At 39.9% G+C, this 22953-nt stretch overlaps 1 protein-coding gene across 5 annotated transcripts in view; it reads right to left on the bottom strand.

The window, feature by feature from the left end:
• PLD5 (phospholipase D family member 5) overlaps nt 1–22953 on the bottom strand; it is a 480564-nt gene that overhangs the window by 34169 nt on the left and 423442 nt on the right. For all 5 annotated transcript variants that reach the window (XM_057535040.1, XM_057535044.1, XM_057535048.1 and 2 more), the window contains 2 exons: nt 8553–8750; nt 1281–1417 (listed from right to left, as the gene is read on the bottom strand). In XM_057535040.1, coding sequence (XP_057391023.1) covers nt 1281–1417; nt 8553–8750 — 335 coding nt within the window. The remainder of the gene's footprint in view (nt 1–1280; nt 1418–8552; nt 8751–22953) is intronic.

Genomic DNA, 22953 nt, shown 5'->3' with positions numbered 1-22953 from the left:
ATCCTCTGAAATTATCATCCCATCCTAATAAGTCCATAAACTTGAACTTATTCTCCGGAATAAGAGGAAAATCAGGTAAAACCTATCTATTATGTTTCAAACCCTTCCCAAAGGGAAGCTGACGTCTAAGACAAAATCTAAAACCAAATAAACAATAAATGGGAAAAACATAAAAAAGAGGGATTGAAAAAATGAAAGCATGTGGAAAAAATTCATGAATATTCAAAGGGTGCACAATATTTTTAAGTAAAGGTGTCCTAATAATGTGCTTCTTGCAGCCTAAAATTGTTTTTGACAATCATTAGGAGTCATCACTTTCTGGGAGAAACACATCTTTTGCAATCTTAAAGTCATTTGCATAGAGAAGTTGTATATTATGCATATGTGAGGTTGGCAATATGAAAAATATTCAAGCAATATAGGGCACATCACATCATTTAACCTCAGTAAATGGTTATTTTGAAACTGTAATTTTCCAAATTAAAAATGTCTCAGTTTGTACCCTTAGAAATTTGCACTTTGGAAACTTTTCCTGGATTAAATGGATCATTCAAAACATTTACAAGCACCCAAATCTCTGCATTCCCTGCAAGAAAGCAAATTTGGGAAATAGTTGGGGCCTAGCCATGCATTTATGACTTAGAGACATAAATTCCGCTCCTAAGTTGATTCCAAGTATTTCCACACTTAAACAGTGATGAATATTAAAAAATAAATCTCCATTTTAAGATGCTCTCTTCCTCTTACAGATGGATGGATTGACTGAGAACATACATATTTTAAGTTTCCTTCTCCTTAAGTGGAAAAGATAGCATGAAAATTTAGCATTTAATGAAGACCTACATGAATACAACAAAGTGATACCTCCTTTAAGGAAAATCTTGCCAGACCTACTCAGTTTCAGTATGCCCTTCAGGTACCTCTCAACTGATAAATTTCAAAAAATTTTTTTCAAATAATTAAAAATTTTTAATTTATTTATTTTTCCAAATAATTTTCAAGTTGAAAACAACCCCATCTTTATTCTAAAGTTTCTCTCATGCTTATAATGTAAACTACTGAGGTGGTTCTGTGGGATGAGACCCTGAGTCCTTAAAGTGGACTGAGAGAGGAGATGCACCATGGGTGAGCTGCAAATGTACACTGAGAAGATGTGAATGGTGTGCAACCTAATGTGACCTGATAGCATCTCAGTGTCCAGGGTGTTTTCTCCTGTGGTCTCCAGTTTAGTGTCTGGCCCTGGAGCCCAGGATCTAAGCTGAGATTGCACACTCACTGACCTTTTGGTGCTTGTGCTGGAGATAGGCAGGTAGTCCATGACTGCGATGTACACGTATTGCTTGGCATCATCTATTACACTGTAGATGGCGTCTATGTCAAAGCTTCTGTTTTTAGGGCAAAACAGTTTGGGAGAATTCTGTGAAGACACAAAAACCAAACTTTTAGAGTATTAATTTTTGCAATCTGGGGATTTCTCTTTTTTGTTGTTATTTAAAATTTTAAAAAAATGAATCTTGGCTTTTAACCAATTTTTGCAAACCTACTTTCCAGTTCTTTATGAGACTAAGACAAATACATTTTCAGTTCTATCAAAGTTGAGGCAAGTAGAAATCAAGGTGTGTGGGGGATGGGTCTCAAATCTGTCCTTTAAGTCAGTTTTGGGAGGGAATTCTTGTTTTCAATACACACACCTCTTATTTTTATAAGAGTGCTCTAAGTCTAAACTTAATGTGACTCTGGTATACATCTTTGTCATACGTAGTTAATTTTCTCAGACATTACCATATATAGTATATATATGCATAAAGCAAGCCATTTATGCTAGAAGTTATTTCACTTGAAAGGTAATGTGGCCATGAAGATGTTCAAGACACATGGTCTAAAAATCTTGTGTTTTTTTTTTTTTTTTCCCCAAATCTTTCATCGAGTGAGGAAGAGGAGTGTTGATTGTTGAGAAAGGGTCATCAGTAATTCTAGAGGAAAAACCAAGTGACTTATTAAGATGCCAAGTCCATAAGGAGAGACAGGGACTTAAGAAAAATGAAAAAAGAGGCACATTATACTTGAGTTATTCTTCTTATGTTGCTCAAAGTGGTTTCCATCTTACAGAAGTATGATGTTTTTAGATAAAGTTGCTATAGAACGGGAAAGATGTATTTTGGTTTTCTCATTGGTTTTCCACTGGACAAGACTGAAAGGAGCATTTCTGTAGTTCCTGCATTACTCTGACAATCAAGAAACCAAGTGAAGGAACACAAAAATTGCAACGGGTGCTTAGTACCAAAGCCCAAATAAACGGTTTCTGGAACTGCCTGGAATGGCACTACTGGGTCCTTCATCAAATGTTCTGCTAATAATGGTGGTCAGGGTCCCTGACAAATGTTTGGGAACAACTCCCCACACAGTGCTGGTGGGAATCCCTATCCCAGCTTAGAGAGAGGGAAGATGAAGCTCTCAGACTGGATGCCCAACTGAGGAGGAGTGTGGGGCTGAGAAAGGAGCCTCTTGAAGGGCCACACCCACCAGGCGCCCCTACTCAGAATGTTGTCTTGGCAGGTGAGTATCAGAATGAGTTTTTGATTTAAGTTACTTTCCTTCTGGAATGAGGATGAGCTTCTAAGTATTAAAAAAAAACAACAAACACTAATGCTAAAAGAGAGAAATAAACCACAACAAAAAAGCCCAAAACAGAACAATAAAAATAAACAAACAAACAAACAAACAAAAACCAATGCTCATCCTACACTTCTTCCCCAGCACACACATATGCAGATACCCCATCTGTCACCAAGATAGATGGCTTGGGCTTCTGCAGTGTCTCTCATGTTGTCCCTCCCTCTTACTCCAGATTGCTGTTTCCCTCATTCAGGCACTGGTGTTGTTTGCTGGGGCTTTTATATGTCTTCTGAACTCATTTCCTTGTCTCCTCGATGCTTAAAAGACAAACAAACAAACATGTGTCACTCTCAGGACTCCTGGTTTCTTGGAATCCAGTCTGATCTCATTGGGAGGGATGGATCCATGTATCCTCTGAGTCCTGGCCCTCCCGTTTCTCTGCCTCCTTCATTTACTGGCTACCATGCCTTCTGTGCCCCAAATTAAAATAATCGTCGCCCATGGTTATGCTCTCATCTTGTCTGCCTCTGTGTATTTGCTCCTGCCAGCCCCTCCGGCTGATGTGTTTTCCTATCTTTGCCTATCAGAGTCCTATACATTCTCTAAGTTCTAGCTCATATACTATCTCCTCATGAAACATTTTTATATTGTCACCTAGAGGCTACTTCTCTTTTTCTGTCCTCCCATAATATGATTTATTTGTTATATTGTTTAGTGTATTCAAACTTATAATTATTCACACGTGTCTCATGTCCTTGCTTGGGCATGAGATCAATATACCTTGATTTTAGGAACTGCATTTTACTCATTTTTCTATCTCCGTTAATAAATTAAATATTCAAATTAATTAATTTCCTCAGCCTATTGGGTCTTTAAACATTCTTTAGGTTTAACATGGAGAAGCTAAGGATCTTAGCTCTAGACAGGAGCCTAGGTCAACTCTGAAATGTGTCCAGATGCCCACGTTTTTGCTTCAGTTAGGAATTTCCTGAACTTCCTTGCATGTTCCCAAAACTGGATTTTGGTTTCAGGGAGGAACAAATTTAGACACAGAGTTGCCGGTCTCTTTACATTTGCTATTTTCTAATAAGTTTGGATACTGTGCCTTTGGTGATAGAGCATCGATATGCTGGTGATGTGCCAGGTTCCAGCATTTATAACCTGTGGCGCGCTGGGCATGTCGCTTACACTTCCTGAACCTCTGTTTCCAATGAGATAAGAACAGTAGCAAATCTTTCACACAGGTTTGCCTTGAGGCTTAAATAAGAGGATGGCCTACTCCTGGCTGGGTCTGCTCCTCTTCTGCACTTGCTTTCATTCATTCATCAAATACTGTGAAGTACCTGCCATGCACCTAGGTCTAGTCTAGGCACTTGGCATACATCAGTGATCGACATAAGATTCCTGCTTTGTGCGGCGTCATTCCAGCACATGCTACATTGTACTGCACTCATTTGTCTCTGTGATTCTCCACCAGCTTGTGAGTTGCTTGGTTGTATGTCTCTGGCACCTTGTGCCATGCCATACTTAGCACATATTATATGTTCAATAAATATTTGTGGCATGAATGCGCAAGTGCTTCTTAAATTAGTAAGTGTTGGAGGCTTGTATGACCCCCAACCTCTACTCCTAGTTGGAGTTGCTTCACTCTAGGTATTTCCATCCATGTGTGAATAGACCTTTATTTGTACATACCTTTTTGTTTCCTATGTTCCCATTGCCTAACTCAATGCCTAGAGCATGGCAGATGCTTCATGTGTTTATTAAGGAAATGCATGACTATTTGTATGAGTACCTCTGCCCCTGGGGTCATGGTAGTACTTGACTGTGTCCTCTGATGTGGCAGAGGAAATTAACTAGTTCTGATTGTTTAATTACAGAGAAGGCTGTTAAGTTCCCTTTTTATCATTCCTGAATTAATTTTCTGAGCCTTGCACTGTGTACTCCTTTATTCCATGGCAAAATATAAGGAGAAGGAAAATACAGATCCTTTTCTTTATTTCAGCTCTGTGATGATCTTTTACCAATCAAGTGCTCTTGAGGCATCTTGATTATAAGTAATCTATGTTTCTTTCTTATATCTATAAATGCCTTATATTTGCATGTACCTTGTTTTGCATATTCATTAAATACTTGCTTTAATAGGGTTTTGATTTATTTCATAACAGTTTCCTGGTTTTTAAAAAAAATCCATACTCCATTCCCAGAATATATATGTTAAAATGTAATTAAACATGAAAAGACAACCCACAGAATGGGAGAAAATATTTGCAAATCAAGTACATTCTTGCATCTAGAATGTATAAAGAACTCTTACAACTCAATAACAAAAAAAACCAAGTAATCTAATTGAAAAATGGGCAGAGGATTTGATAGACAGCTCTCTAAAAAGATATACAAATGGCCAGTAAGTGTATTAAGATATACAAATGGCCAGTAACTGCATTAAAATATGCAAATCAAAATCATAAGACAAATTTCCCACCCACTAGGAAGGCTAAAATAAAACAGAAAATAGCAGGTGTTGGCAAAGATGTGGAGAAACTGAAACCCTCATTTATTGCTGGTGGAATTGTAAAATGGTGCAGCCAATTTGGAAAAGTTTGTCAATGCCTCAGAATGTTTAACATAGAGTTACCTCAGTACCCAGCAATTTCACTCCTAAGCATAAACCCAAAAGAACTGAAAATGGGTATTCAAATAAAAATTTGTACATGAAGATTCATAGGAGCACTATTCACAATAGCCAAAAGGCAAAAACACTCAAATGTCCATCAACTGATGGACAGATAAACAAAATGTGATATATCCATACAGTGGAATATTATTTGGCCATAAAAAGGAAAAAGTACTGAGTCAGGCACTTCAAAAACATTATACTAAGTGAAAGAAGTCAGTTACAAAAGACTGCATATTGTATTACTTCATGTATATGAAGTGTCTAGAAAAAGGCAAATCCTTAGAGACAGAAAGTAGATTAGTGGTTTATAGGGGCTGAGAGAAGGGGAAAATGAAGGGTGACTACAAATGGGTATGGCTTTTTCCTTTGTGGTGATGAAAATATTCTAAAATTAGAAGGTAGAGATGATTGTAAAACTCTGTGACTATACTAAAACCCACTGAGTTTTACACTTTAAAAGGATGAATTTTATGGTAGTAAGTTATATATCAATAAATCTATTAAAATGTAATTAAAATATATAGCAGAGATTATAAAGGGGTATTTAATTATATTTTTCAGAGTAGCACCAAGTTCTATTCAATGTCTGCCCTCACTCACTAAATAAATCTCAGTTTACATGATTGATGGATGAATGAACTAAACAATAAACAACAAGAAATAAAATCTGTCTAGCACCCAGATCAATAAAAACAGACCTTGAACTAACTAGTCTTTATCTTGGAAATCAAATGCATAATCTCAAGAGCTCTAAAAAGAACTCCACAAAACAGGACAAAAACTCAGCCTACTGTTCCTATCTTCTGATTTCAATGGGGAATGTAAGAAAATTAGAATGATGTAGCCCCAAGTTATTAGAGATCACATACTTAAATCTAACCAAGTGCTTCTTTGTGCTCCATGAGAAAATTAGAAATAATTCATATCTATATCATAACTTAAAATTTATATTTAACCATGCTAAGTTATTATCACCTAAAACCTAATTTTGGTAATGATAATTCTTAAGGCCTTCAAATATATATATTTTGTGTGTTAATTTAGTCTTGGGACAGTCAGCTTATAAAAATATAATATACTATTTTAAGATATTTTACAACAAATATTTTGAACTTAAATAAATTTGTCTTGGCATTTGTTTGGCACATATACTCAGAAAACTGTATGTATCCTGGAACTTCTTATTGATATTACTGCTAGTAGAACAAATCCAACATTTATTGCTATTTTAGGAAGGCTTGAGGGAGGTACTGGGAATAACAATAATGAAGAGAGTACAGTATATGACCTTCAGAGCCTGATAAAATAGTGGGAGAGATAATAAGTAAATAGTTACAAAAATGTGATAAATGCTATAACAGAGGCGAGATCAAGGAGCTCTAAGTAAATGATACCAATTCCAATATTGGGAATATTGACTTTTATTTATCTTATACCTGTAAGATTTTATACCTCTGTAAAAATGGTGTTCAATTAATATCTGTTGAACTGAAATTCAAAGGTAGGCTTGAGATATTAATAAGAAATGGAAAATAAAATAATTTAAAATAATAAAATAAATAAAAATAGAAAATAAAGGTGCTGCATGGTTTAAAAGACTATACCTGAAGGACTGTTAAAAAAGCTCAACTTATTTTGTGGCAAACCATTTAATAAAAATCAGTTTATAAATTTGCCCTGGAATACAGCAAAGCCCTTGCATTTTCATAGATTTTATTAAAGGCCTGGGCCCTCTCTCTGAAGTAGATATGTTAACTTTGGGATCAACAAAGGAGGACTCTCCCACTTTTTTAAGGGTCAGAATTTAAATTTATGCAACAATGACATTCACTCATCTCTAAGATTCAAACTGTAAATTCAAAATCCAGCAACTATCTGAAATTTGCTTATAATTCATCTATTTCTTGCTACTTCAATCTGTTCTACTGGACTCCTGGGGTGTCATGTTACCATCTGGATTAGTGGTTCCTTGGCAAATTTCTTATTGCAACTAATCTACAAATTGAGAATGATATCTGGTTTTCTTGTCTTATAGGTTTGTCTTGAGAGCAAATAAAATTGAATATACGCATTTTATTAGTGAAATGCCCTATATGATATGCTACACGCTACTGCATTATTGACCTCCACACATACCGAAACATGGGTTTTTTTTTTTTTTAGTTCTACTTGATGAAAATCTTTCATAGTCTATTTTATATTATTCACACTTATGTGAATTTAAGACAAGCAACTTCAATTTTCTCTCTACTGCTAGATTTCTAAATTTTCAAAATGTTCTTTAACTTTCATAGACAAAAAGCCTACTATTCACTCTTCCATGAAAAGCTCTTCAGTGAAATAAAAGTTGTTGGCATAGAAGCACTGCTTGACAGTGGAGAAACAGCCATATTAAATTGGGAGCATGGTTTAGAGAAGTTTACCGGAGCATCAGGATCAATTCAGAAGCCTGATTCAAATAAGAATTCTAAGGTCTCACCCAGGTCTAGTGGATCAGATCCTGGTGAGGATGAGGGGACTGTAAGTTTGCATTTTAAACAGGTTCCCCGTCTGGTTCTTAGATACTTTAAAGTTTGAGGACCAGGACTGTAGGTCCAGATATTTACGTTGCCCACTCTCAGCAACACTGTGGGGATAGCTGTGGTGTGTGGGCAGGGGGTGGTGGTTTTCAAGTGTAACCAGAGGCCTGGAACTGTGCCCTGCCCTTTTGGATGGGCCTCTTGCCCTCCAGCCCCAATCAAATACAATAGTTCTGATTTTGTCTGTTTTACACACTGGGGTTCCCTCAGATTTGTTTCATCAGAGGGTTCTACTGCTAAGATCAAGTCTGAAAATCATTGATGAAAGGCATCAAAAATAGCATCTGGTATCAGAAGACCTGGGAGCTTGTGTTTCTCTTGGCACCTGCCATCTGACGGTCTTTGTGCTAGTAGATAAACTTCAATATCTTCATTTGTAACACAGTCATAATCCTGGGTCTACCTTAAGGGGTCACTGGGGGGATCAAATCAGATAATGCAAAGTTTCTGAAACTAGGAATGATTATTCACATGTATTGTTACTATAACTAGGGACAGCTTATGATTGAGTATAAGAATGGATGTATTTTAACTCCTCAAGGGATGTGTCAGAACTGATCTGTCAAATTCATTTTTGCCCAAAACAAGATCACACTTGAACATTCCAACTTAATAAAGAGCCTTTGGAGGAAGGAGGGAGGAGGGGAGGAGGAGGAGGAGAAGAGGGCAAAACTCACCGACACAAATGCTTGAGATTTGGTTTCGTTCAACTGAAGCTGCAATTTCTTTTCATTGTCATAGACCCCATAGAGCCTCTTGGACCAGGTCTGAGGTACTCTGCTCTTGAATTTTAATGAACTATATAAAGCGAATATCCTTTGTAAATCTAGGACCAGGCAGCTGCAGTTGTAGAAGATGACACCAAGTTCTTTCATCTGTGAAATTAAAATCGAAAGCATCAATGCCGTGTCCACGTGATGGTGTTACTCTCAGAGAAAAAAATGTAGTATTCTCAGAGAAAAGACTGCAATAATAGTAATAGCGATATTTTTTTCTTGCAATTGTTATACTGTAACAACTATATATATACACTGTATCTGTAAGTATGTAGATACAGTCACATTATGGTATACAGAAATGATGCGTCATTAAAATGCTTAAATTTTTTTTTTTTTAATAAATTTATTTATTTATTTATTTATTTTTGGCTGTGCTGGGTCTTCGTTTCTGTGCGAGGGCTTTCTCTAGTTGCGGCGAGTGGGAGCCACTCTTCATCACGGTGCGCGGGCCTCTCACTATCGCGGCCTCTCTTGTTGCGGAGCACAGGCTCCGAACGCGCAGGCTCAGTAGTTGTGGTTCACGGGCCCAGCTGCTCCGCGGTATGTGGGATCTTCCCACACCAGGGCTCGAACCCGTGTCCCCTGCATTGGCAGGTGGATTCTCAACCACAGCACCACCAGGGAAGCCCAAAATGCTTAAATATTTAAGGAAAACTTTTGCTGGAGTTTTGCATTTGAGCTCTTACAGATAATTTTTCCATATTCACCTACACTTTTTATATCAGCTCTTCAGATTGTTTTCTTCAACATTAAATTTTTTGGTATGAATCCTTAAATCATGCAGCAATATAAAGATTGACTTTTAGTTGCAGCATAACAGAATGGTTTAGATCATGGATTCTGGAATCGGATTGCCTGGAATTAGGTTCCAACTCTACAAATTTCTAGCTGTGTGACTTTGTGTGACTTTTTTTTTTTTTTGTAAATTTATTTTTGGCTGCATTGGGTCTTTGTTGCTGCGTGCAGGCTTTCTCTAGTTGTGGCAAGCGGGGGCTACTCTTTGTTGTGGTGTGCGGGCTTCTCATTGTGGTGGCTTCTCTTGTTATGGAGCATGGGCTCTAGAGCACAGGCTCAGTAGTTGTGGTGCACAGGCTTAGTTGCTCTGTGGCATGTGGGATCTTCCCAGACTAGGGCTTGAACCCGTGTCCCCTGCATCGGCAGGCGGATTCTTAACCACTGCGCCACCAGGGAAGCCCTGTGTGACTTTTAAGATAATCTCTGGGCATCATTTTCTTCTTCCATAAAAAGGAGACAATAGTATTTATTTCATACAATTGCTATGATGCATAACACGGTTAATATACTTTATGGTCTTAGAATAGTGCCTAGCACATCGTAACCACTTAAAATATATTAGCAATTATTATTCTTATTAACATTGCACAAGCCTCAAGAGTAACAGAATCTTGCAACAAAGATATCATAGAGATTATTTTGTCCACCTCCCTCGATGCACAGATGAGGAAAGTAAATCTTACACAGGTAAGTAAAACTATACCTCCCCGAGTGAGAGATCTAGTCAGGGGTAGATTCAGAATTTGATGCAGGTTTTCTCACCCTTGATCAAATACACCCAGGAACATAGCAGCACTGGCTTCAAGTCCATTATCACTTTGAAAAATTATAGATGATTTCTGATTTAGTCAATGAAAGTGAAAAAGTGAAATTTTGGTCTTAACAGCATAAATACACATGCCGCATGATCTGAACACCCAGTGAGGGGTTTGTCAGGGACACCTTGGAAGGTGTTTAACTTCATTCCTTTCCTCCACCCCCTTACTCAATACTCTTCTCAGGATTATAGGAGAGGTCACCAACTGCGTAGGGGCCCATCTCTCCTTTCCTATTAGGACTCCCTAACACAGTGCATCATGGAGATCTTTCCACATTCATCTATACCTGGCTGGCATCATTTTAGCAGCTCCACAGTGACCACAGAATCGATGGACACAAGTTATTTAACCTGCTGATGGACTTGTCCTTATTTTTCCTCTAATACAAAATATAAAGGAACGAGCACCCTTGTACATACATCTCTGTGCGCCTGTACAGGGATTGCTTTAGTACAGATTTCTAGAATTGAATGGACACAAACATTAAGGACAATTAAGAAAGGTTAAGAAAGTGGGAGGAACTAGAGTGGGGAGGGCGTATCAGGTATGTGCAAAGGCACTGAGGTCAGTGGGATAGAATCAGAGTTGTGCAGCTGAAGCTGAGGGAGAAAAGGGAGAATATGTATGTGTGTGTGAGTGGGTAAATACTATAATTTGATGGCAGGGGGTAAAACTGGTGGGACAGGTGTGTCAGATTCCCAGAGGCCTTTGTGCTGGGATAGGCAGTTTGGCATTTATGCCGAAGGACGTGGGGAGGGAGGTAATGAGGCAGAGGGGGTGTGGACAGGCTATGAACTGGAAAGGTTCCTTTACCTGGCTGTGGAGATAGGATGAGGGAGCTAGGGGCCGGGCCTTCAATACCCAGGCCTTAACAGTGGGAAGGGGAGAGACTTACACATACTTATGTGTTTTCTAATCTCAGGGATTTTCAAAAACTGTTTAGCATAACTGCTAATAATTGCTAATCCCATTCCAGGTTGAGATGGGGCCCACCTTGCTGTTTGCACAGTCTCTGCTGATAGAATCTCAGGAATAGTAGGCTCTGCGTTTGACCTTCACACTTCTGTGCCTTTTCCCAGATTGAGTCAATGCTGCCACATTATCTTCTCCAAGGAAGCCTTGATCATTTCAGGGTTTTCAACTTTGTATCAGTTTAGCTTTATAAATAGGCTCTTTGTCTGGTGGTGGGACTGGGGTCAGCAGAGCTGAGACTCAGGTTCCCACATAAGTAAGCAGCTGCCCCTCCCTGACATGTTTCCTTGCCTGCCAGACACAGGCAAGGTTAGTGCATGTCCAGAGGGCTGGCCTGGCCTGGGGCCATCCTCAGGAAAAAAGGGACAAACAACAATGACCTGAGGCCAGATTATAGGGTCTCGGGCAAGTCATCCAATTCTGAGTCCTTTTTTTCCTTTTCTGAACAATGAAGGGGTTGGGCTTATAAAGTCTACAGGGGTCTTCCAGCCTTGCCATCTATGGCTTTGGGACATCAATTTCCTGCCCACCATGCCTTCCCTTCTCCCTGCCCAACCTGCCTCTGAATACTGACCAGAGACTTCTGTTTGTGTGTCAAGATCAGCTCCTTCTGGCTCCTGCCTGAATGTGGCTGGCGACCCTCCCAGGTTTTAAAGTCAGATGAGGCAGATATGCATCTTGGTTCTGCAGCTTACTTGTGACTAGCCTTGGGTAAATTACTTAACCCTTAAATTCTAGTTTATTGTTCGATGAGGATAATATCTATCTACAAGTTTTGCTGTTAGAATTTAATAATAATCCTAATTTTAATAGCTAGTATTGACTGAGGGCTCACTTGTTGTGTGTACTGTTGAATAGTGTCCCCTTGTCCCAGTCATTTCTACACAGAACCTGTGAATGTGACCTTATTAGGAAATATGGCTTTTGCAGATGCAATCAAGATGAAATCATACTGAATTATGGTAGGCCCTAAATCTAATATGACTGGCATCCTTATAAGAAAAGGAAAATTTGGACACTGTGTCACATACACACAGGGGAGATGAACATATGAAGACAGGCACTGGAATGATGCATCAGCAAGCCAATGTGCCAAGGATTGCTGGCCACTACCAGAGGCTAGGAGGACAGGAAATAGTCTCCATTAGCACCTTCAGAGACCTGTGAGAGAAAAAGTCCTGCTCTTTTAAGCCACCAAGTTTGTGGTTTAGAAGCCCTAGGAAACTGCTGCACTGTGCCTTTCATCTTGATAGTAGACATAATGCTATTTATTCCTTCCACTTTACATAGAAGGAAACTGAGGTTTGGATGGTTATTTGCTGAATGGTAAATGACACAGCTAAGATTTGAGCTTTGGTCTAACTTCAAAGCCTGTGTGCTTGGTCCCTTATGCTATACTGACCTTAGCACATGGCTAGTAAGCAACCCATGGGTCTACTGCTGTTCATTCTGTGAAGGTTTTTCTGGCCATGTTTCCTGCTTTGTCTAGTACCATACTTGCACATATTTCTGATGTGGCACATTTTTATGCTGTATTATAGGTTTAAAAATTTTGTGTGTCTGTTTCCCCTAAGTGACTCTACAGTCTCTGAAGGCATCAAGTTCATATTTTTATTTCCAGTGCTGGGCTATAGTGCTTGCTTGGAAAATGTTTACCAAATGAATACCTGGCCTTCAAGATGAATTTATGGTGGTCAGAGATGAAAACTAGCTTCCTTCTCAACCCAGAAGCCCTGGTTCTAGGTCATCCTGAGGGCCTCTGATCCTGAGCACCTGAATCTAACAAGAACCTCTTTTCTGGTGCCAAGGGCCCTGGAGCAGCAAACCTGGACATGGACACATAAAACCTGTGGCCATGCTGGCCCCAGAGATCCACCTGGAATACTTTCACAAGCACGGTGCTCAGTGATGGCATCAATGACAGTTTTTATATTGGTCAATGAGCCAACTGTCCTCTAACCATGTTTCCTGCACCTACCAACAATGGGGTACAGAACCTGACACAGTCTTTTGAGGGGAAACTACCTTATCCACAGCTCTATCCAAGCCCAGTAGAGCCAGAGGCAGAATGCCATGAAAGTACAAATCCAAGGAATCGTTTGATTTTTGTGACCAAAAGTTGAACTTGGTGGCCATGATTGGCTTTTAGTATGTTTGGATCTCTTTGGTTTCCTTTGTTTTTCCATATCAGACCTTTAGAGATTTCAGGTTACTTGCAACACATGGCAAACAAGTATGTTTGGAGTCTTCTGTTCAAAGGCTGGACAAGAATACGGTGCTCTCTTGTGTACCTCTTTCCTTGGGAACAGCTGTCCCCTAGTCTCCACATGGTGGTTACATCATCTCTGCTGTCATTGCGGAACAAAGCCACTGCCCCCTGTCATTCTCTACTGACTCTTTCCTAATACACAGAATAATATTAAGTGAAGTACTCACTACACTAGTGCAAGCTCCCCATACCTAGGAAGAAAGAAACCACTCTGCAATATGGTATGGCGTGAATAATCTGGGTAAGTGTTAATGTGAAATTTGAAATCTAGAAGGGTGCCAGGGTAGCAGCTCTGACAGCTTTCCCCTTCAGAAGAACAGGAGAGAGAGAGAGAGAGCCTCTCCATATGACCTAACAAGACACAGGAAGTCATCTCCCAGAACAGGCTCTGAAGACAGACTAACTCCACCAAGGGCAAGGTACTTAACCTCTTTGCTTCCTTTATCTGTAAATGGGTATACATCATAGAATTGCTACAAAGAATAGATGAAAACATGTATGTTAAAGAGTTAGCTCAGTGCCTGGCTCAAACAGTGTTAGCTTCAGCTATACCAAGGTCCACCTTTCTTCTCTGCCTGCTGAGGATGCTTCTACTACATCCTTTGTTTGAATCAGGAACAGATATGGCAGAATTCTTTATCCATGAACGATTTTACTTTAACTACCAACAGATTCCACACACTCAGTCAAGTGTGAGGGCATAAAATTCATTCCTCAGAGATTGTGGCTAGGTTGAGCTGGTGCTGGAACGGTCCCATGCCGGGTTCTGAGGCTGCAGCAGGGAACAAGTCAGACCTGGTTCCCGCCCTTGGGGGCTCAGAGCATGGAGCGTAGCAGGGGATACAGACAGAAACCATAAAGTTACATGTTAAGGTTTGTTATGTTAACAGTACACGTTTTAAGGTAGATGTTCTAATTCCCATTTTAGAATTAAGAGCACTGAGGCCATGGTCACTAATCTTGCCCAAGGTAACTGCAAATATGTAGCAGAGCTTATCTCTGAACTCTGTGTGTTTTGTCTCCTTAGTCTGTTTTTTTTCACTGCTTCACCTGCCTTAGGCTGTCTGTACCCCTATGCCCTTGAGAGAAATTTCCTCAGCACTTTCTACCATACTAAAAGAATACTTTATTTAAAAAGGGGTTCACTTTATTAACCTCAAGACACTTCTATCAAACTGAGTGGCTGGAGCTAAAAGGCAGGAGATCACTAACTAAGGGTGTTTCTAACCATACACATGAATACGTGAACAAGATCTGATTTCTGACAAAGGCACAGAAGAGGAGGGCAAGAGACTGTCATTGAAATAGATTGTATTTAGGTCACATTAGACTTGGATTCTTACTGAAGTCAGTGTTGCTCTCAAGACTCAATCCAATTCATTCCACAGAATATGCCAGGAAGCTTAGCTGGATTCTCCTGGGAAATCCAGGAAGATGAAAACAGATGTTTCATAAAAGCCAAATGAGAGCAAATCGTTTGTAAGTGTTTGGGCTTAGGGACCAGATTGAGTTGTATTAACATTATGCCTCTTCACCTCATGAGCTGTACGACTTTGGCGTAGCTCTTCAACTTCTTAACACCACTGAGAATGAGAAATAGCCCTTGACGCCCGGAAGCTGGCACAGGACTGTCAGCTTGGCCTTGATATTTCTAAGAACTGACCTGGCATTCAAGCTACGCCCTGGTGATCTCCTGTTAAACATGAACTCTTTCACAGAACGCTAGCATCAGACAAGGCCACTCTGTTGACTGTCCAGGATGAAATTGAGACAAAAAAAAAAAAAAAAAAAGACCTCTCTGTAATTGTGTGTGAACACAGACAAAACATGAGCATTGTCCAAACCACAGAAATGACCAAAGAGCCCCCACCCTGGCTAATATGCGTCACTGCTGCTTCTTTACCAATCACAGCTTTAGCCTTGCTTCATCCCCCTCCCTTACAGATGACTTATTATTTTTAAAAAAATTTTAATCACATTGCATTTAAAAAATTATTTATTTATTTGCTTTTGGCTGCATCGCATCTTAGTTGCGTCACGCAGGCTCTTTCATTGTGGCGCACAGGCTTCTCTCTAGTTGTGGCGCGTGGGCTCAGTAGCCCTGCGGCACGTGGGATCTTAGTTACCCTGATCAGGGATCAAACCCGCGTCCCCTACATTGAAAGGCAGATTCTTAACCACTGGACCACCAGGGAAGTTCCCAGATAACTTACTAAAACACCCAATCACAAAGTTGCCCTGCTCCTGATAGCATCCAATCCTGAGCAAAGCCCTTGATTACTTATACCCTCCCCAACAAAACCTTGCACAAGGTCCGAACCCCGTAACAAGTCCTTCCTAAAACCAGCTTCCTTACATCCTGCAGGTGGCCACAGTGTCACTCTTCCTCCTTGTTACAAGCACCTTGCTTGTCTCAAGCATGCAGGCTGGTTTTTGGCTTGAGGACAATGACAGCTCCTTATCCCCAGACCATCCACATCACACGGCTGTGAGTGCAGTAAGCAGACAAGTTAGTACAGTAAGCACAGTGACCAGCACTCAATGTGTGCTGACTGCTGCTCTTCTATCCTAAGTCACACTGTAGAGGGAGTACTAGGTAGTCAACACGGTTCCAGTTGAAACAGGAAGTGGCCCAGGCAGCAAAGCAGGAAGTATTTAGGGGGAATGAACGAATGAAGGCAATAATGGCCCTGTGTAAAGGCGTACAGAAAGGCTGCATTTGGGGAATAGACTTCGCCCATTAAAATCTAAGGCCAAGTGGTGCTCCTGAAACATTTTCCATGTTTCTCTGTCTTCCAGTCGCTGAATCTGTTATGTAACTTGTGTTGGAATGCATACCATCACACATTTTAATCTGGAAATCTGATGAACCAATTCTTTAAAAGCTAATGGAAATAGTGGCAAGACGGGAATAAAGACACAGACCTACTAGAGAATGGACTTGAGGATATGGGGAGGGGGAAGGGTAAGATGTGACAGGGTGAGAGAGTGGCATGGACATATATACACTACCAAATGTAAAATAGATAGCTAGTGGGAAGCAGCCGCATAGCACAGGGAGATCAGCTCGGTGCTTTGTGACCACCTAGAGGGGTGGGATAGGGAGGGTGGGAGGGAGGGAGATGCAAGAGGGAAGAGATATGGGAACATATTGTATATGTATAACTGATTCACTTTGTTATAAAGCAGAAACTAACACACCATTGTAAAGCAATTATACTTCAATAAAGATGTTAAAAAAAAAAGCTAATGGAAAACCTGGAAGCAATAAAATAAAAATGTTTATTTTAATGACACCATAATTATGAATGATGGTTGTCCCTTTAGGTATGATCAGATAGAGGGAAACATATTTATCAACATTCTCAGCATTTATCATCCCCAGGGCTCCCCTTATGTACCATTTATCATCATCAACATGCAAGTGGTCACTCTACTTAGATTTTCTCCAGCAACAAATATTCCCAATGACCATATTCTAAACAAAGATTTAGTGTTCCTTTCCGCCTGTTGTGTAAGCCGCTTTTTGTGAGCTTTTATCTGCAATCTCTGACATCGTTCTGCTGTGACTACATTACAGCTTTAGAATTGAAAGGCAATGGAAGAAGCCAAGCTTTGCCCTCTAGAGATGTAAAGAGAATCTTACTTCCTCTCTGTATCATTCTCCCAATCTTAGAATGACTCAAAACCATTTCTAAATATACATATTTGGTTTAGGCTGGTATCAAGTGAAGATGGAAAAAAAAAAAGAAATTGGCTTTTGTTTTGAAGATTTTTCAACCAGAGCAAAAATTTTCTGAAGTGTTTGGGTTTGAGACAATCCAGCAGATACACTATAACTTACTGCTGAGGGAGAAATAGCAACAGAGGTAGTACTAGTCCACTATAGTGCTCACTGCACCAGACACTGTTCTAAATGCTTCACAAGTCTGTGCTCATTTAAACCTCACAACAACCCATTGCACAGGTAAGGAAACTGAGGTATGGAGAGATTAAGGGACTTGTCCAAACACACAGCTAGTGAGCAGGGAAGCTGAAAGATTAGTTTAATATTTCATCTTTGGGAAGAATTACTTACAAAGAGGAACTAGAAGTTCCCTTGGGTGAGGGTTAAGTCCTACTGTTTATAGGCATGTCCTTGTTTTTTCTGCCCTGGAATTTCTATTTATATTAGCAGTCTCCATTTCAAAGCAAAATAAGAATTAGGGGAAATGTAATTATACCAAAAGAATATTTTTCTTTATTTTCTCAAAATTAGTGGAAGGGAGTTATGAAAGGAAATGCAGTGAGAGAAAAAAAGAAACCCCTTCTACTCAGGACATGAGAGGCAGCATGAAGGGAGACAGGCTTGGTTTAATGGGTTTTACTGGTGATGCAGAAGCCAAAGCAGGCATCTGATGGATGCTCTTGTCAGCAGAATAAGGGGAGGCATTAGCATCGTTCTTTGCTGTAACTCAGAATAATTAATTCAGATTAGCCTAACCACAGCTCAATCTATCATTTATGGATGTCTGGTTTGTTGTTTCATGGTTTTATAGAAATGTGAACACGTATTTCTTTAATTTTCTTGACAAAGACAAAAGAACTTGCAACTGTGAGCAACTCCCATGCATCCAGTTAGCTGCTGATTTATATTCTGCGTTACTGCAGGAAACTTAATCACTAGGAGATCTAACTTGATTTTGTTTCTGCCCTCATGGTGAAATTTTTGTTACTAGGGATGGAAAATAAAGAATTGAATCTTAGCAGCTCAAAGACAGCCTCCTGCTCAGAAATGTGCTCTCTGGCCCCTTCACTTCCACAGTGGGTGGTCTACACCACTTAACTTCCTGATGTCTTATTTTCTTTGTTACCAAGTGGGAATAAAAATGCTTGCCAGAAGGAACGTGACTAATTGAAAAAAGGAGAATGTAAGATCCTTAGAGAACAGCTAGTTCAACCTTATTTCAAAATTAAGGAAACTGAGCTCCCCAAAGGGGAAGTGACTTGCAAGATCACAGAATAATGTCCTGTGATTTCAGTCCTGGCTCTTTTGCCCAATAATGCTGTGTAGATACCTCACAGTGTTCCTTCATAGTGTGGACGAAGAATGTTGCCTGCCATATAAGTAGACAAAGGATGTTACTTTCCAAAGTTCCACTCTCCACTTGTCATCTTTGACTTTTGGCTGTAAGGAACTCACAAATCAATTTCTTGTCTGCAATCACCCCAGACTATTCACCCAGAGGGGTTTCAGGATGGAGAAAAATAGGATACTGGCCCTAGATAAGGTGCATATCAAAGGAATGATTTCAATGAGCCCAGACTCTTGCATCTTCCCATACATAGAAAGGTGCTAAATTCATTAACTTGAAATGTTTGTTTTTTCTTTAGTTAGCAGAAATCTTTTGATGTTCAACTACCTGGCTTGTTTTTGCAAAACTCCTATATATCCTGGCTCCTCTGTTACTTTTCAGAGCTATCTGAAAGCCTGTCTCCCAGGCTTAAATCTTCAGTATGTCTGTCTGACAAAACATATTTCTCAACTTCTAGGTTGTGCATTTTTTGTCAGTTGACAGTAGAATCAATGAGGGTGTTGCTTTTTCTTTTCCCCTCCTTCCCTCCCTTCCTTCCCTCCCTCCCTTCCTTCCTTCCATCAGTGCTTCATCTTTTATAAGTACCATTATTCTTTTGGCATCTTTGACTTTTGGCTGTAAGGAATTCATACATCGATTTCTTGGCTAGTCAAAGGAAAATCAATAGATAAAACAGTGACCAGAGAATGTTAATGGGAGGAATTTTAAAAGAATGGGGTTGAGAGTGGAAGGGTATGAAACAAATTGGAAACACATTTCAGTTATTTTTTGGACTACTTTAGTTTTATCCTGCTTCTTTAGAAGAGTTGAAAATGATTCCAAAACGTTACTACAGCGTCTCCTATCATTCCTGTTTTCTCTCATCTTCTTAATGAGCAGCGAGGAAGCTGAGATCATGCCACTTTCAGTTCATTACATTTGATCCCCTTTTCAAACCCTCCAAGGATCTACTCTCTTTTGACAAAATGTTGGGCCAGACCTGAGTGACTGTATCTGCCTTTCAGGCTTGTACAATAAACACCTGGCCCCATGTATGTACCAGGATATTAACATCAATGCGAATTGCACCCATTTGCCCCCTTCTTATTCATGCAAAGATGAAATACTTAAGGAAATCGGAGAGAGAGAACATCTTTTCTAAAAAAAAAAAACCCACCAAATGTATAAATCTCATGCTACTCTTCTTTGAAGCCAAGTCATCTAATTGTGGGAAGAAGGGGCAAGTGGATAGAACTTAGTGGGTTTTCATTTGTATATTATAATTTAACAAACTCTTTTAGTATTCAGGGTCTGCTTTGAGACCTTGAAGTACAGAAAAGCTCTGAAATTTTTCAAAACAAAGGATCCCCCTCTTGTTCCAGAGAAATGCTTTGCCCTCTGTCTGTTCTCTTCCTCCTGATTCATTCCTTGGTAGCTTGGAGCAGAGGTTCCCGGGTTGCCCCCTTCAGTGATTCCTTCATGGGCAGCACCGTGACACTTTTCTGACACCACAGTGGCAGAACAACCAGGGCGGGAGGCTACCTAGCTTTTAAAATGAAATGTTACACCTATACTCCCAGCCCCGTTGGTTCTCATCTCCTCCCTGTCCATGTACCTCTAGAAACATCTCAGAATGGTGAAAAGAGACTGTTCTCCTCTAGTCTGGGCCACCGCTGGGCTGGCTGGCAACCCTGAGTGCAATGGCCAGCCAGTCAGGGTGATTATCTGCTTGAGAGGGTAGAGCAAGGACTCAGGCTCGAATTCTAGCTCTCACAACCTCCTCCAGCATGACTCTGGGCAAGTTCCTTAACCTTTTGTGTCGGTAGCAGACCAGTTCCTTAATCTCTCTGTCAAGAAGGGATGATAATAATGCTCATAGAGTTGTTGCAGTGATTAAATAAACACATATAATCTACTTAGGACAGTGTCCCCCATAAAGAATAACAAGCGTTTGCTATTATTATTATTATCCAATTATATGCACACTTCTGCCACACCTACACTCTTCAGAGAAGGTTCCAGGCCATGAAGTGACCTGTTGCACTTTACATATGAAAATTATGAATGCACTTGCCAAGCTCTGCTGTGGTGTGGCTCAAACAGATTTCCCTCCCTCCCTTCCTTACTGTCAGCAGGAATTATATTGAAAAGGGTAACTTCCATCTTCTTTCTACCTCCCGCTCCCTCACTTACTCCTCCCATGGAAGAAAGAGTGACATCCCTAGGGAATAAATACAGCAGCAGCAGCAGCAGCAGCAGCAGCAGCAGCAGCAGCAGCAGCAGCAGCAGCAGGCACGGTGCAGGCCTGTCCTCATTCAGAGCAGCTTAGTCTCTCTCTGGACATTTGGCTCCTGCCCTCCATGGGGCATGCACAGAATCAGCCTACAGATTTGCAGTGGCCACGCCTTTAACTTGGGCATGTTTAATTCTTGGGAAAGTAGTAGGAGGTCCAATTTTGACCACATATCTAAACTACATTTTCCATTCTGGCTTCATCAGTGATAAAGCTGATAGTTTAATCACCATCTGTCTGATTCCTGGAGGTATTTTAAAAAATGGCCTGGAGCTCAGGAGGGTAGGAGAAGGGTGTTGTTTACTGGCTTCCTAAACTTCCATGAATGAACTCCCACATCTAATGACCTCAACTGCATTCTCCTATGGCTATTTCCATGGATTTGAATCAGGAATGAACACCCCAAGCTGCTTCTGCCCTGCCTTTCATAAGGGAAACATTCAGCCAGAATTTTTGAAAGGTATTATTTCTTTTTGTTCTGTGTCATAATGTACCTTTGACTCATCTATGTTGTTCACAGATCTACTGTGTTTTTCATCTTAGCATTCACCACACCCTCCTTACCTGGTGCTTGGAATAGAACATTGCTCAAGGTGTTCCAACATTGTTTAATGCATTGCTTTCCTAACTTCAAAAACATGGACTGGGGTATGAAGATACAACTTTTATGATTCAGTTAGTTCCCAGAGCTTAACTGCCACAAAAACTCAAAGCACAACTCTATTGAGACTATGATGTCATGTCTGTGTCCCTTTGGTGTTTCTGATTCCTTTCAATACGTATACAACCAACATCTCTCTCAAGTTTGTGAGATAGGATGCTATAGAAAGTGTGAATATTCAAAAATAGAGTAAAATTTGAAATGTGGAAACCCTATCATGTAACAACGTTACACCAACGGCATCAATTTATTTGCAAATTGTTTGGCTGTAACCAGTTTTTCAGCTCATGGGAAGTCCCCTTCTTAAAAATCTGGAGTGGGAAGACCCTCTCAAAGGAAGTGGGAGGCAGCCCAGCCATTGCTGGTAACTGGCTAGTCAAAGGCCATAAACTAGGAACCACGGCATGGGCTTGCATGGGGATAGGTAGGTGGGTGAGAATGGGAAAACTTACTTCAATAATTAGTATGGTTTAATAATTTAGTATTGTTTCACCCTTAAATACATAATTTAGTTTTTTTCCCCCAAGCATATAACCAACATTGACTTGAAAGACCACCACAGTAAAAAAAGGCTTTAAGGATATCTTATTTGGAACCAGACTGGCAATCTTATAGGGTGGAGATGTTTCAAACTATCGTATAGGTGAAAGTGTTGTGAGGATGATCCATTAGCTAGCCCAGTGTGGCTTGAACATGAAAGATTCTTTAACGTTTTCCTACAAAGTGTAGCCAAGTCTAGCATGAGTGGGAGAGCGGTAGGATCTGATCAACCATGAATGTGGCCTGTGAGCATCTTAAAAAATGCATCAGAGCCACTAAGACACCAAATACCAATGACAGAGAAAACTGGTCAGTAAGAGTGACCTGATGGAAACAAATGAATGTAATGCCACTGAATGTGAAAATAAATAAATTTTTTAAAAGGCCAGATGTTTCATTCGCCAACTTCAACATTCTTATTTGGACCTAAAATAAAAGTTAAAGTACTCAATTCTTTGCACACATTTTTTGCATTACTAAGACATGGCTGTCATAAATAATTCAAAAGAAATAAATGTGTAAGGGCAGTTATAGCACAGAAAACAGTCTGGCAAACAAACATTACCAGAAAGGTATGTTTGTCTCTTGTATAATTATAAAATGATAACTTTCTCCAATCTTATAAGCAATGCAATTTTTGTAAAATAGTAACTGCTTAGTCAGGTCACAGACTGGTATCCAGGCTTTATAAATAATTCAGTTCAATTCAAAAATTAAACACTGAGCATATCTGATGCACAACTGTGAGCATGGGTGGGCTGGGGTGTGAAGGAGTGGTGGCAGTTGGGAGAGAACAAAAACAAGCTATAAATCAAGGTAGAAACTATAAGTAGCTTAAGGAAAAAATCACCAACATTCTGTAGGATTCAAGTAAGAGACATAGATATTGCATCTGAT

This window comes from Balaenoptera acutorostrata, chromosome 1, assembly GCF_949987535.1.
Source record: "Balaenoptera acutorostrata chromosome 1, mBalAcu1.1, whole genome shotgun sequence".
Lineage (NCBI taxonomy): Eukaryota > Metazoa > Chordata > Mammalia > Artiodactyla > Balaenopteridae > Balaenoptera > Balaenoptera acutorostrata.
This window is presented reverse-complemented; position numbering and strand designations above follow the sequence as displayed.